The sequence below is a fragment of the Pyrgilauda ruficollis genome, unplaced genomic scaffold (assembly GCF_017590135.1).
Source record: "Pyrgilauda ruficollis isolate IOZ18807 unplaced genomic scaffold, ASM1759013v1 scaffold24, whole genome shotgun sequence".
Classification (NCBI taxonomy): domain Eukaryota; kingdom Metazoa; phylum Chordata; class Aves; order Passeriformes; family Passeridae; genus Pyrgilauda; species Pyrgilauda ruficollis.
The window spans coordinates 5,912,949-5,928,132 of NW_024523648.1; the positions used below are offsets into that span (position 1 = coordinate 5,912,949).

Consider the following 15,184-nt stretch of genomic DNA (forward strand, 5'->3'; position numbering starts at 1 on the left):
GGGGGGGGGGTGGGCAGTGAGGGGGAAGCGCTTCCATGATGACTTGACACTAAAATTTCTTGAGGCCAGCCCTCTAATGGACTAATGGTATTTCTTTAAGTGGATCAGAGCTTCATTTGGATGGTGGCTTGTTGTTCTAATTTGGGTTTGAATTTTTAATTCCTTCTTTCTTTGGGGTGTTGAGACAAGATGGGTAACAAAGGGTGGGGCAGGGGCATGGCTAGCATTAGAAGATTTTCCTCAAAGAAAAATATTTTAAGGAGTCAGTAAGGCTGGCTGATGGCTATGACAACTTTTAAGTATTTCAAAAAAACAACATTTAGTAAATATCTACACTTAAGAAATGGACTCAGAAGACCAAATCACAGAGGCCAAGATCACTATAAGAGTAAATGGTGCCTCTAAAAGTCCAAGTCAAAATGCCAAAAGTAGTTAAAACATGACAGAACTACTCCAACACTTCCATTTTCAAAAACTGTATGCTATGAGGACACAAAACCTTAAAGTTTATTGTTTATATTATACCTGATTCTATCATCTCTCCCAAGTTTGGCAGCCATTCTCAAGTTTCCCTCATTAAAAAAAGGAGTAAGTTTCAATAAGGAACATACACTTGAGTGCTCTCAATGCACACCCGTACAATCAGAAACCTACAGAAAGTAATCACACCCCTTAGACTAAGTACTTTGCTATGTCACCACCAGTAAAATTGGATAGTAAGATCCCACCATCAACCAGAATTTTAAAAATAAAAGTGAAAGTCAATTTTAAAATATTTCATTCCTTTCACTGAACAGCTCTGCTTACAACAGCTTCCCCATGCTAATTATCCTGGTTTGTAGCTAGCAGAGAACACAACTACACATTCACCTGCACAGAGTAAGGCATAGATAGCTGCAGATCACCACTGCTGGTTTAAAAGGTGACCAGCCAAATACACTACTTAAAGAGCAAAATCATTAATTCTATAGCTGCTAATTAAACATTACAGAAACAAGACATCTGAAAATTACCTCCTCTCTCAAATATTCCCCAAAATAACAGTTTTTGACTGATTAGAGGACTGCAACAAGATCCTAACTGCAACTATGCAAGCAAAAACAGCATTTTATTCTTCATGGTAGTCTGTACATACAGAGAAAGTAATGATATAAACCAAAACCTCCAAAGAGAGTTCATGTCCTTAAGACATTGCTTTAGTTCCGTTTTAAGAAACAACTATAAGATCCCTAAACCAAATCTTAATGTGGTATCAGCATACTATGACACTCTGAATGTTAATCATTTTCCAAAAAAACCAAATTGTTATATGGTTCAAAAAATTATTTTAAAAAATAACTAAGAATTGAAATTCACACCCCAGCAAGCAGGAGAATATAAATTGGCATAGAATTGTTGAGTTATTTAGGTTGCAAAAAGACCCTTAAGATAAGATTTCAACTGCAAACCATGATAATATACAGGATAAAATACAATTTAAATCTCTACTTCCTAAAGACCAGATACACAAGAGTATGTACTGTCCCACACAGAAGTACACAGTAGCAAAAACTCAGAGTCCCCAGACACCAACAAAGAAACATTTTGAAGTCTATATTATTACATTCGGACTTAAAACCATACACTTGATAAGATTATTGAAAAACCTCATCCCACGAGAAAACTAATAATCCTGAAAGGAACACATGAATCTATAAAAATATGACATTTTACCTTCATTTTTCTCCCTGAAAGGTTAACAGGACAGCTGGATTTGTGTATTTTTTACACAACTCAGAGATGGCTTGAGTGAATGGTTTTCTAACACAGATCTGCTTAGTTAAGACTGAACCACAAAATTTCGTTGTTCATCTTCAAGAACTAGGACCAATCTGGCTGAACCATACCTAGATTGTGATGCCAAAAGATTCAAATGAAGGCTCCAATCCTGCAACTGGATCTGTGTAAATAGTTGACAGGGCATACAAGCAACTCCACATAAATAATTAATGATCATAAATAAATAATGATCATTGCGTTGAGGTGTTTCTGTATTTAATCTGAAACAAACTTGGCACTATTTGCATTTCTAAGTGTCTTCTATTATAGTGACAGTTCAATTTCTGCAAGTTATTTCTCTAATAATAAAATACAACATTATCAGCCATTTTACTGAAAGCATTGATATAGTTACACAATTTCTGAAAAGCATGCTACTATTTTTGTCAGGCGGCTACATTAACAAATTGAAATATAACATAAAGGTAATTTGTACCTAAAAACAAGGAAAGTTTTAATGCTTTCCACAGTTTTATGCAGAGTATAATAACATTTAAATGGAACATATTTTCAGTTCTATACCACTGTACCACCCACCTCTGTATCTGTATTTTCAACTCACATATTTTCAACTCACAAATTTTCAACATCTTTATGCTGGTGTAACTGTAGTAGCACAGCTATAGTTCATGTTCTGTCAGCATTTCCTTTATAAGCTACATTCTTCACGTTTGCTCCTTGGCCATAAAAGTTCATGCCAGGATGAAACTTTGTGTAGGAATTCCTATACTAGCAAATAAATTTTAAAAGTATAATTTAATACATTTTATTTATTCAATTACTTTTAGAGGACAGTGAAGTAGAAGTTAAAACCCAGCATTTTTAACATAAATGGCATTTTTTTACATGAAAGGACAGACCATCCATAGTTAGAAGAATAAAATGGGTTCAACATAATTTTTGTCTGTATCTTGTATTATTTACCAGCTACAAGATGGATAGAGGAATAATTTTGTTTATCAACTCAATGCAATGCAGACACAGAAAGACACACAAATACTACTCATTTAAACAGTAAACCTAGCAGCTCAATTCCAAGGTTTAACATTTCAGCTGCTTTAAGTCTCAGGTACAAAAGATCATCATATACAACACAGAGTACTGTCAGCCAAGATGTAGGAATCTGTGCATTCAAAAACATTATCTCAGTTCAGAAAATGCACTGGTGTATTCCATTACATTGGGAAATGTACACAAGGTTTCAGGATCATGTAAATTTTATAGTCAAGTTACAAACCTGAAAAAAGTTTCTTAAATGGAAACACTGACACAACCTTCACTATAGTATTGCAAACAGCAACGCTATTTTATAAATTTTAAACACTGCTTTTTTAAAGTAGGTGTGGCAATTATTAGTGCAATGAGAGATAAACTATAACACCTATAATTTAAAATTTCAAGCAGAGTCCACTTGGTTGACTTGCTCAGGTGTTTATTCGTTTAAACAAGTAGTCAAAATTTTAAGGAACTACTTTTTGTGTGGCATTCTGCACTACTCTTCTTTCACCTAGACTGGAGAAGATTATAATTGCCTGTTGGGAAGTTCTTTACAGAAGCTTCCTAATGATAAGAAAATTCCACTAGTAAACCTTTCTTTTTTTAAATTATGTATTTACAGCCTTATATTTTTACAATTAAGTCCAGTGGATGTTTTTCCACTGCATTAAGGAAAGAAATTTTGAACTAAAAATCTCTCCTCATCTGAAAATTCCAGCAAAGTTGAAGTTATGACTGGCAAGGGAAATGGTAGCAGTCCACTCCAACAAAAATTTTAGTATCAAAGGACCACTGACTGTCAGCTTTATGCTATATCTCTTGCACCTCTAGAGAACTGTAGTGAGAATTTGCCCTTGACTCATGGTCCTGCCAATTTCAAGCCCTGACTGTACATGTATTCTCTACCTGGAATCAGTGGCTACAAAGCGGCCAGCGTATCGTTAGTCACAATACAACAGTAAGGTTGTGAACATACCTGAGCAATGTTCAAGGTCTAGAGCATTGGAGGATGGGCAGGACAAGACAGGACAGAACAAAAATAAAGGAAGAAAAAAAGAAAAGACAAAACAGTGACTATGAGGCCAGCCTCAAGGATCCCCAAGTCAGACTAAGCCCCCCCATTCTAAGGTTTCAAAAGAGAAAATGTAACAAAACAAACCCCAGCTTCCAACTATTCTAGTACTAGAACATTCCAATACAACAGAGTACAACAATGCCTTAAAAACCAACGAACAATAACCAGTCTCCTACTGTCTGTCAAAGGTGTACTTGAGGCTGGCCTTATAGGAAAAAAAAGCAATGCAAAAAAAAATCATATTTTAAATCTCTACTTTTCAATTTAACATTCGTAAAGCAATATACAAATGATAGGAATAACAGTGTCCAATTAACCTAATATGATCTCATAAAAAAAAAAAAAAATTACTCTCTGTACTCAAACTGTTTTGCTTAGTTAGCTATAGCAAAGAAAAGAGAAAAAGAATAGTGCAGATTCTATGCAGAATTAAATCACATGTTACAGCACAGTACAGTACCTGCTTATTCAGACCTAGCATATTGCAGACCATATCCCTTGAATACGGTTGTTCCAGCACATATCTCAACAAAGCAGTCTGTGGCTCAAACAGATCCTTGAAAAAGAAACAAGCAATCACATAAAAACCTACATTGCCTCAAGATTATGTTTAATACTGAGCTTACATTTAACTGAATAAACAGTGTAAGAATGAATGTTTAATTTATGCAGGTATGTACTATCTGGGAATTCGTTTTGCTCTCTGGTAACTAAAAGAAATGAGGAGATAATCATAGTTCTTAAGAAGTGGCAGATTTTATGTGGTCCAAGTAGAAGAACATTCTTCATCCAATAGAAGGATGGTACACTTCTTGGAACAGCCTTGAACTCAAAGGAAACAAGGTAAGACAACTGAAGAAATGCACCAAAATGCATAAAAGTCAGGACTGATGTGAAGAAATCAGACATGAAAAAACTGATCACTGCATCTTCCCACAGCCTGAATCACTTTAAATAAAAACATTATCTGGAGTTGGGTTCAAAACAAACAGAAGGAGCTGATTCTTCATGCAACATTAAGCTGAAATGTGGCATTCCTTGTCAAATGAATGTTGAGGATACTAAAAGCTTACAGGGGCTCAAGAAGAGTCTGAACAAGTATTTGGGAGATGAAGGTTTACTAAATACAGAGAAGCCACATCTGTGTCAGGAAACACACAAAATTATAATGGCTGTAGATTATGAGCACTATACATGTCACTTAGACATACCGTATTTCCTTTCTTAGTCATCTAGGGTATGGGGAATGGGATGCAGGACAACATGGATTTTTGTCCTGATCCTTTAAATTCTTTCAGTACACCACTACTTCACATTCAGAGTTTTAAGTTTAAATATGCAAACTTTAAGTCTAAATTGTAAATTGTCTTTCCTGTGGAACAATGAAGAACACAGAAAAGAAGAAATTACTTTCCCATTCTCTTCCATCTAGCCAATTTTCCAATCAATTCTCTGCTCTCACTTGCTCTCTCACATGCACTCACCACAAAGCACATTAAATTATGCCTCATGTTCTTCAGCCGTTATGCCAAACACTACTTTCCAGGTCCTCTGTATATAGATTGAAATCACTGAAATATAAAACACCTACAACTTCAAAGTTTGTCTAACTGGAACAGATATTCACAGTTGAAAATTTTCCCCACTTTAATGACATAGAATTTTTGTTTTACCGAATATAACAGGTTTAAGAAGTTTAATAAGGCATACCTTATCATATGGTAAGAGACCTTTCAAAGGAAAACGAAGGGTTGTAGGATCCAGCTTCCATGAGTTACACATGGCACCAGAGTTATTTACCACAGGAAGGAGACTACAGCGACCTACATGCAATGAAACATAAATTCTCAACCAGTGAAACTGGCCCATTGCCTAATTGTTTTGATGCAAAAACTGGCCTCAGCCACTTTTATGCTCTCCTTAAATTTCCACTGTTTAAAGGTTTTACCACAAGGATTGCTTCAAACTGATTTTATTTTTCTAATCAACTTTCAACTAATAAAATATCTACGCAGTAAAGTCCCCATTTATGCACATTGGGTACCCCAAAAATAAAAGTATTTGCAAATATCAATATATAAGTACCCTTAGATATTACCAGAATATTATTCCCCTGCCATTGCTTGACCTAGGGATTTGATTTTGGCAGACTGACCCTTTCCACAAAGAAAATAGCCTTATAAACCTAAGTATAATCTAGTCTTTCAGTTTCCCTTCATTGACCCTGTGGGCAAGATTGCACTCAGTAAAGCAAACAAAAATGTGTGTATTCCAATTAAAGTCAATGAAGATCCAGTCAATTCAGTCAGTGTAGCCCAGTGACACCAAAACACATGAAGTGTGTTTGGTAGGCAAAATTTACACTTTTTAGTCAGTGTAGATTAGACATCTAGCTCTTACTTCAGCTGCTTAAACATAAGCATCTGAACTGAGCCCCAAGCAAACCTGTATATCAGCATGTAAATTGAGGTGCCTCAATTTTGACCTCTCTCCAGTTCAAATTCCATGACTTCTATTATCCAAACTGGCCATATTATTATCAGATAAAGCAAGAAGTAAATAAATATTTATTTATTCTCTTCAATTTTATATATACAGGTCATTTACACACACAACACTTGGAAAAATAAAATGTGATCCCTGTCAGCCATATAAATAAAAGCTATGCCACACTTTCAATACTTCTGATGCATCTGACACAAAATGCTTTGGGAGCATTAGAGATGAATTTACATTTTTAATCTCTGCACTAAAGAAGCTCCATCACAATAAACCTTGCTCAGAACTAATGCAGCTCTTATTAAACTACTCAAAGCAGAAGACATTTTTATCTTTTGAAGAAAAATGCAGCAGGAATCATATTAGAATAAAGCAAATATTGATCATCAGATTCCTAACAATAAATTAAGATGAACATTTCTTTCACAGAAAAGTAGAATGAGTACCCATCTGAACTAGGAAATCTTCATCCAGAAACGAGCAACAGCGAAGACGCTGAGCAGCTACAAAAGCTCCAATGGAAACTGAAGTCAAAACATTTCAAGACTAACATCCCAGTGGATATGTATTAACTTGGGCACACAAAACCTACAATTTCCCTATTCTAGCAGTGACCCGTAGTTACAAACCATATGACCATTTAAAAACTAGCACACTTCCACTACCAGCAGGTAGCAAAGAATTATTTTGATCTCATCAGTGAATTCTCCCCATCAAAACAAAAACTGAAAGGAACCAAGTCTAAGAACAAACTGACAAGGGCAGAGGTACTACATGAAACATAAGATCTGAATTAGTTTGCTTAGCTGATATAGGTCCCAAGAGGTTCTAAGAAAAAGATAGTTCAAAATAAATCAATTCATTTTAAAGTTATTCACTAAGTCATTGTCTTACCACAAATAGAATTTATTCTTGCTGTAGGTCTGAAGGTATCCACAAAATCTGATACCAAATTACCTAGTAACTGGGTAAGAAGAGGAGAAGAAAATTAGGGTTTAAGTTCCAGACATTGATAAGGAATATTTCAGACTTAAAAATATATATGTGTATGGATTTTAATAAAATATGTAGAAATGTACTAAAGTAACTAGCTTCCTATTTCAAAAAGTTGAAAAAATCATCTGGAATATAAAACTACAAAATTAAAACTGTGGCATTAGAAAGGAGGTGCAGGAAGCACTCTTCCCTGTTAGCACTCAAGTAGGAGTTATATAAGAAGTGTCTCCTACGCAAACTATGTTACTTGAATGTATAACACTTAGATTATTTAAAATAAACCATAATTTCTCTTCATAACAAATCTCTGCTGCTGAATAACAATTCCAAATTACCCAAATTAGTACAATCTACTTTAAATCTTGTCTCAAAAGACAGTAACAATTTTCCTAGTAATACAGGGGAATTGGGAGCTGGGATTTTTCCCCTTTCCCAAACACCTAGTCATTTTAGCAGAATGCAAAATTAAAAACTGGATCGATATTACATTATTTTTTGGAAAAAAATGGCAATTTTCACTCCACCAGAGCCCCAAATATCTCTACATAACTCAGTTTAAACATAGAAAATCCTGGTCAGTTATTTAAATTGATTTTTCTTATCTTGAAGCTATAGAGAAAGCACACAGTGGTAGGTATGCATCACCTACATTTCCAAACATATTCAACAACACCAACTCAGTGCTTCAAAAGTTTTGAACACCAGATCATAGGTCAAAACTATGTCATAAGTTCCATGCAAGAACACAGGGAGCTGCTGCTGCAATCACATCAAGCCTGTATCTTCATTTATGTGACTAAACACAGAGCTTACTGTTGAGCAGATTTTAAATTTTCACATGAACTTTGTTTTAAAATGTAGGTGCTGTGTGCAACACAATTCCAGGGTACGTTATTTTATAACATATCATTACCCAGTGGGGAAGTTTTCCTTCAGGATATAGTTTTCTGATTTCTGTAACTGCAAAGTAGGCAGGCAGCAAACAAGCATTTCTTTCCAAGATGTAGGCTACCACCTATAAATAAAAAAACACATCAGTGTAAAAGACCCTGGATAGGGTAAATGAATGTGTAATCTATCTAATAGTCTGAGACAGCCTACCAAAACAGATACAAGAATTAAAATACTTTTTCTTAAGTTGTATTCTGGTAGCAATACTTCAATAATTCTCAAACCTGTTTTTAATTGTACAAGCATAAGTTAGATTATTTGAGCCTTAAGACCATGCCTCTATGTCTGGCCATAAAGTACTGAAAAAAATAACTATTTTTATTCACTAAGAAAAATCTATTAATTGTTATTATATCCTAATACGTCTTACCTTAGGCAAGTCAAGTATTGGGCCTGACTCTCTTATTAGGGATTTTAACACTTACTTACAATATCCCTCAAAAGCACTTTGTTTACTGCATAAACTGCAATTGCAATACAGAACTTGAACACAAAGAGTTAAGACTTTCCTGTTGAACTATAATAACAATCAGAGCTATCCCAACCATCAGAAAGTCACTAATAACATGAGAATGAGGCCTGTCTTCCTCTATAGCGGTATAAAATCTATTTAGTTACCTCTCTTGCTGCTAAAAGCTGCTGTACAACAGCTGAGCTCACAGTGTTTGGAATTGTTACGATTTTCTCTAGAATGACTTTCAGCAGATCGCGCACACCCTGAAAGAAAGCACATGAAAATAATGTTCCTAGATATTCTTTATTTCTGGGAGAAAGATCAATATGGTCAGACAATGTTTTGACAGAAAAAATAGTTCTTGCTGCTAAGTGTCAGAAGACAAATTGCTACTGAGAATATTAATACTGATTATCTTAAAATTTAACACTAATTACATTAAATTCCTTATGGAATGTCTCAGTCTTAGGATGCTCCAGAGGAGAAAGTAACTGTTGGTATTTTGATGTGCATCCAGAGACATCCAACATACAAAGCCTACTGCAGCCTGATCAGAGCACAGTGCTGTATTTTGTGTTTTCTGCATTAACATCATCAACAATGCAGCGAGGTGATTCTCTGCAAGACATGAGTGGTCTCTTAGTCCTTCTGTTGGAGCTGTGTCATGCTAAGGACTCAGCTTTCAAGAGCTTTTTTGCTGTGTAGCAGCAGACGTAAAGCAGATGACAGAATTCCAGCCTTAATGCTTAATAGTTTTTATTTTCCAGTGTTTACCACTTCTGCAACTGCATTAGGGTTATTTAGCTTGTAACTGAAAATGGAGGAAAGGGACTGTAACAGAAAAGTGTATGAAGAGTTACACTGTAAACACAAAATTATCTCTCAGGGTGAAGTTCAAAAAGCATTAAAAGTGCTCACTGAATTTTCTTTTGTAAGAAAAGCAGACTTTGAAAAATTGGATGTCTCAGATAAAATCATACAAAGGCAGCAAATAACATGTCTTGGCAAAGAGAAAGGAATGAGTGGAAGATACCTTGTAGTCTACACCTCCAATAATCTTCCGAACCAATTTGAATGTTAATGCCCACAGCTGAGTCCTTTCCCACTCAAGTGTATCGGAGTTTATCAGAGATTCACACACCATCCTGGCAGAAGAAAACAATGCAAGAATGAATAGCAGATAATAAGGAGATGTTTTCCAACAGTAACTGTACAATGTCATTGCAAAAATACCTCCAATATAATATCTTCCATGTAGCTAATCAATTATTCCAACACGGCTCACCTGGGTGGCAAAAGTGCAGTTTCTACTGCCATTGCTAGGCAGTCATAAAGAAAAGAAATTCTTTTAGGACTATGTTGGCTATGTATGAATCTTACGATCCATTGGACACACTGTTCATGGGACTCCTGAAAAAACAACAGAAGGGAGAAAGAATCTATTTACAGGTAGTGAAACAAACGATAAAATTCATATAGTATCCTACTACATGATAAATTGATACTATGAAATATGAAATTTTAAATATGAAAAATTGAAACTAACACAAGAACAGGACTATAAATCATTAGAAGTGATCCAGCTGCCCAACCTATAGTTTTTCCTACAAGTCTTTTGATCTTATTTTGAAGAAGCTCACTTGTCCAGCAGAAGTTGAGGTCAGTTGTCCAGTAGAGGAAACACTTCCTACCTTAACCACTGATTTCTATATTCAACTTTGGTTTTCACAAGGTAGCACAAACTAAAATAAAATAGAACTGTTCTAGATTATTTTTTCCCTTTCACAGTTATAATCAAATTCAGTAAAAATAAAGATAAATAGGCCTCCAATTATGGAGCAGAGTCTGGAGGTATCTAGCTTTTGAAAGGTGATTTTTTTAACTTCTTAACCATCTTATTTTATTTTTTTCTCTTTCACCTACTTATTCACTTCTACCAAAAATTCTGTAACAAACTACCTTTTAAAGTATATTTCTTTACTGTTACACTTCTATTTGCTTATTTTTATTGGCACTGTACACCATCCTCTGCTGAACAACTATTTAATCTTACAAATCTCAAAACACCTTTTTTTTCTTGCAAAGTCTTCCTATATTCTTTACTATGCCATGTCTGAAACCAGATTCTGAATGACTGGACACAGACCTTATAGCTTAAGTGTCTGTCCACTAGAAAAGGTATCTTTATATTTAAAAAGTATATAAAGTACAAAGACATAAGCAACAAATCAAATGTTAACCTGGGAAAGACTGCTCCAGAACTGTCTAAAAGCTCCCAGGCAGCTGATCAGTTTGGTTCTCTCATCTTCAGGAGTGTCCATAAACATCCTAATGCAAAACAGAACATTAGTTATTAGCAACACCCAATGAAACAAGTAGAAAAATACATTTATACATAAAACCTTGCACAAATAAAGCAGTATTACACTTACCCAGGAAAAGCTTCTTCAATTACTTCTGTTTTCTGTAAGAGAAAAACCCCAAATGAGCTACTGTGAGAAGGTTTTCTATGACTGTCATCGCCCCAGGATGAAGCACAAAAGACAAAGTCACATTGTTATGGGACCATACCAGAGAACTATAGGTGTCTTCTGCTAAATCACACTATTCCAAAGATGAGATTGCTTTGTTCTCATAAAGACATATAAAAGCTGTGCATCCAGATTAAGGCTTTGTTTCTTTGTTTTGGGTTGTTTTTTTGGTTTCGTTTTTTTTTGTCTTCTAAACACCTAGAGATTAATTCACTTCCCAAAACTGGAGGACATGTTCAGTTGTATTATTACAGCTCTCTTCTCATCATATAAAAAATTAGTATTTTTGAATTCCATTAAGTTTTTGCCAATCTTATGTTCCACGACACCCAGTTACACAAATCAATTAAATACAATTACTTTCTCATCCAAATTTAGATCCACTGCTTTTTAAATTTGATTGAGTGGTGTAACGGTCTTGTACTAGGTAAAAAACTAAACGTGAATATTCAATTTATCTCCTGTAAGACCTTCCTTTACGCTCCCCTCCACCTTTTTCAACTCCATTTTGCTCAAAGGCTTCGACATTGTTATTCTAAGACTTCAGCAAATAGGTTCTGGAAAATATTATCCTAAAGCCTTTCCTACCTTTTGTAAGAATTTCATATTATACTCAGGTATATTGACCGTTATGTATTTTCATTGTTATATTACAGACAAAAAAGCATGTAGCAAAATCAAATTGTGGTGTTCCTGTTCCATCATTTGGCCCAGAATTGTCTGTCACTGCTACTCAAGAAGAAAAGCAGAAGCTGACACTCATCTGATCTGCACAGAAAGCAAGGTAAGGTTTGCTGCTGTCCACCAAGTCCGTACCAGCAGCAGGGAAAGCAGTAAGTTGCTATTTTATCAGTTATGGCTCCAAAAATACAAAGAAATTTTCTCAGGAACTATTTTGTTGCTGTTCCTTATGAATCTAGGCAAATAACAGTACATAAAAACAGGTAGTGTGACAACACAGGCAAATAACATTAAAAATGTGAAAACAATCTGAATGGCAACGCCAAAATGAGGAATCAGTTATGTGTAGGCAATTAATATGCCACAAGCAACTTAACACCACACAAAGAAAAGTACATCATGCATTTTATAATGCTAACTTAAAACAGAAAGGTTGGGCTTTTCTTCCCTCTTCTGAAATTCATCACATGGAAATAATTTTCAATTGCTCTGAAACCTACAGATTCTTCCACTTCAGACATTTCAATCAGCTTATTTTTTTGTCTGAAATGTCAGTCAGGCTCCCACTCAGGATCAGCTCCTGTCAGCCCAGTTTCCAACTGTGAATGTCTCATATCTACCAAGAAGCTCATTCATTTGTGCACCACACAAGTGTGATTAATGACCCACTGACTTGGCTTCACAAAGGGAAAGTCCTGTTTAACCAATTTATTATTTTTCTATCAGAAGATCACCCATCTAAAGAGGATAAAGAGAAGGCAGTGGAAGTATTTTTTCTGGACAATGCTTTTAATATTACCCCTTACAGCATCCTTCTGGACAAGCTGTTGAGCTGTGGGATAAGCAGGTTCACAGTGTGCTGGGTGAAGAAGTGGCTGGAGGGCAGAGCTCAAAGGGGTCCAGTCCGTGGGACTGTACCTGGCTGGTTCTGGGTCACCAGTGGTGTTCCTCTGGGCTCAGTTTTAGAGTTCAATATATTTATATAATGGTGCAGGAGGTAAATGCACCATTAGCAAATCTCCTGACGCCACTAAACTGACAGGTGCTGTTGACTCTCTTGAGGGATGAGAAACTTTACAAAAAGTTGTGGATAGACTGGAGCACTGAGCAATCAGTGACATGAAATTTAGCAAGTGCCAGATTCTGTACCTGGGACAGAGTAATGCTGGGCACAAGTATAAACTGGGAGAGGAGTGGCTGGAGATCAGCCCTGCAGAAATGGATCTGGGAGCACTGGTCAGCAGCAGCTCAGTGTGAGCCAGCAGGGAGAGCCCGGGCAGCCAGGAGGGCAAATCCCATCCTGGGATGCCTCAACCCCCATGTTCAACCATTCAGACAAAAGAGGTGATCATCCTGCTGCACTAAGCTCTAGTACAGCCACACCTCGAGTACTGTGAGCAGTTCTGGGGTCTTGAATGCATCCATGGAGAGGCAGCAAAGCTGGGTAAAGTGTTGAAAGGAATGTCGTATGGAAAACGGAGAAGGCCTTTGGGCTAACTGTGCTTCGTCTTGCAGGCAGCATGGTGCGTGTGTATTTCCACAATCGGATCATGCCATTATGCTGGCTCGCCTGCTCGGGACATCCATCTTCGCCTAGTCTCCTTCAAAACTCCTTAAACTGCTTATTTTTCAGCAAACTCAGCGCTCTGTAATTCGGCATTGACTGAGCAAACTGTTTCACGCCCAGTCCTACTCTGTCCCGGCTTTCCTATGAATCCCAGGGGGAGCAGACGGCCGCCCTGAAGGGCCCTTCCCTCACGGCTCCCCCGCCGCCGGGAACAGCGCCAAACACGGCCGTGGCTCCACCGCACCGACAGCGCCATGAAAACTAAAAGCGCCTCTCCCACCTGCTTCCCATCGCCTTCAGGACGGCCCCAGCCCCAGAGGGAGCACTGCGGGCCGCAGGGACGCGGACACGGCCCCGGCAGCGGCGGCGCTCCGGGGACGGACTCACCACCACCTCCTCGAAGATGCTCTGCAGCTGCGTCTCCATGGGCACCATGGGGATCGCCATGGGGCCGGCCGGGCCCGCCGGGCCCTTTGTCAGGCGCAGGCGGCGGCGCCCACCCCTCCTCCTCCTCCTCCTGCCGCCCCGCCGGAAGCTCCGTCCCGGATCCCGCTCCCCGGGAAGCGGCTGCTCGGCCCGGCCGTTCCGGGCGGCGCCGCCCACCCCGGCCTGCCAGCAACGCGAGGAAGGCAACAGCGTCTTAAAACTTGGGAGTCACTTGGTTTTGTTTTTCTTTTTACAAAAATATTCGCTTAGGCTTTTTGGATTTTGAATAATCTTTTCCTTGAATAATCTTTTCTTAGGATATTTTGGCGAAATGCTGATTCAGTTCTTACGGCAAGGTTAACCCTTAGGTTATTGTGAGATCCCTCTCTGCAGGGCTGATCTCCAGCCACGACTCTCCCCATTTCTGCTTGCACCCAGTTTGGTGTAATTACTGTGGAGTTATTCATTCCTGTAGTATTTCATAGAACAATCTGAAACTGTGTTTATCTAAAGACATCCAGGAACACAGAATCACAGCACTGCGGAATGGGTTGCGTTGGAAGGAATGAACTGCTCCAGCCTCCCTGCTCAACCAGGGTCATCCCAGAGCACACTGCACAACATTGTATCCAGACAGTTCTTGAGTATCTCCAGTGAGGGAGAGTCCACAACCTTTCTGGACAATCTGTTCTGGTGCTTGGTCACCCATACAGTAAAGAAGTTCCTCCTCATGTTCAGCTGGATCTTCCTGTGCATCAGTTTCTGCCCGTTGCCTCTTGTCCGATTGCTTGGCACCACTGAGAAGAGCCTAGCTCCATCTTCTTGGCACCCTCCCTTCAGATACTGATAGGGTCCCCTCTCAGTCATCTCTTCTTGAAGCTGAAAAGGCTCCCTCAGCCTTTCCTTGTACGATAGGTGCTCCAGTCCCCCAGTCATCCTCTTGGGCCTCCACTGGACCCACTCCAGGAGCTCCATGCCGCTCCTGCCAGAACCTGACACAGTAAAATCCAATAGTGTTACATTTTTAAAAGGATACAATAGTATTACATTAGAATCGTGGAATCATTAAGGTGAGAAAAGACCTCTAAAAACATTGAATCCTGCTGCCAAGCCCATCACAAAACCATATCCCCAAGGGCTACATCTACACATTTTTTGAACACTTCCAGGGATGGTGATTCCACCACTTC

At 38.0% G+C, this 15,184-nt stretch overlaps 1 protein-coding gene across 4 annotated transcripts in view; it reads right to left on the bottom strand.

Annotated features, from left to right (window-relative positions):
• MED23 (mediator complex subunit 23) overlaps positions 1 to 14,093 on the bottom strand; it is a 37,764-nt gene extending 23,671 nt beyond the window's left edge. For 2 of the 4 annotated variants that reach the window (XM_041469891.1, XM_041469889.1), the window contains exons 1-11: positions 13,956 to 14,093; positions 11,222 to 11,253; positions 11,030 to 11,117; positions 10,075 to 10,199; positions 9,823 to 9,934; positions 8,954 to 9,052; positions 8,298 to 8,399; positions 7,283 to 7,352; positions 5,600 to 5,712; positions 4,350 to 4,445; positions 3,791 to 3,808 (exon numbers count right to left, since the gene is read on the bottom strand). In XM_041469891.1, coding sequence (XP_041325825.1) covers positions 3,791 to 3,808; positions 4,350 to 4,445; positions 5,600 to 5,712; positions 7,283 to 7,352; positions 8,298 to 8,399; positions 8,954 to 9,052; positions 9,823 to 9,934; positions 10,075 to 10,199; positions 11,030 to 11,117; positions 11,222 to 11,253; positions 13,956 to 14,015 — 915 coding nt within the window. In that variant the 5' untranslated portion in view covers positions 14,016 to 14,093. The remainder of the gene's footprint in view (positions 1 to 3,790; positions 3,809 to 4,349; positions 4,446 to 5,599; positions 5,713 to 7,282; positions 7,353 to 8,297; positions 8,400 to 8,953; positions 9,053 to 9,822; positions 9,935 to 10,074; positions 10,200 to 11,029; positions 11,118 to 11,221; positions 11,254 to 13,955) is intronic. The other 2 variants (XM_041469892.1, XM_041469890.1) reach the window with 1 other exon arrangement.
• Positions 14,094 to 15,184: the final 1,091 nt, after the last annotated feature.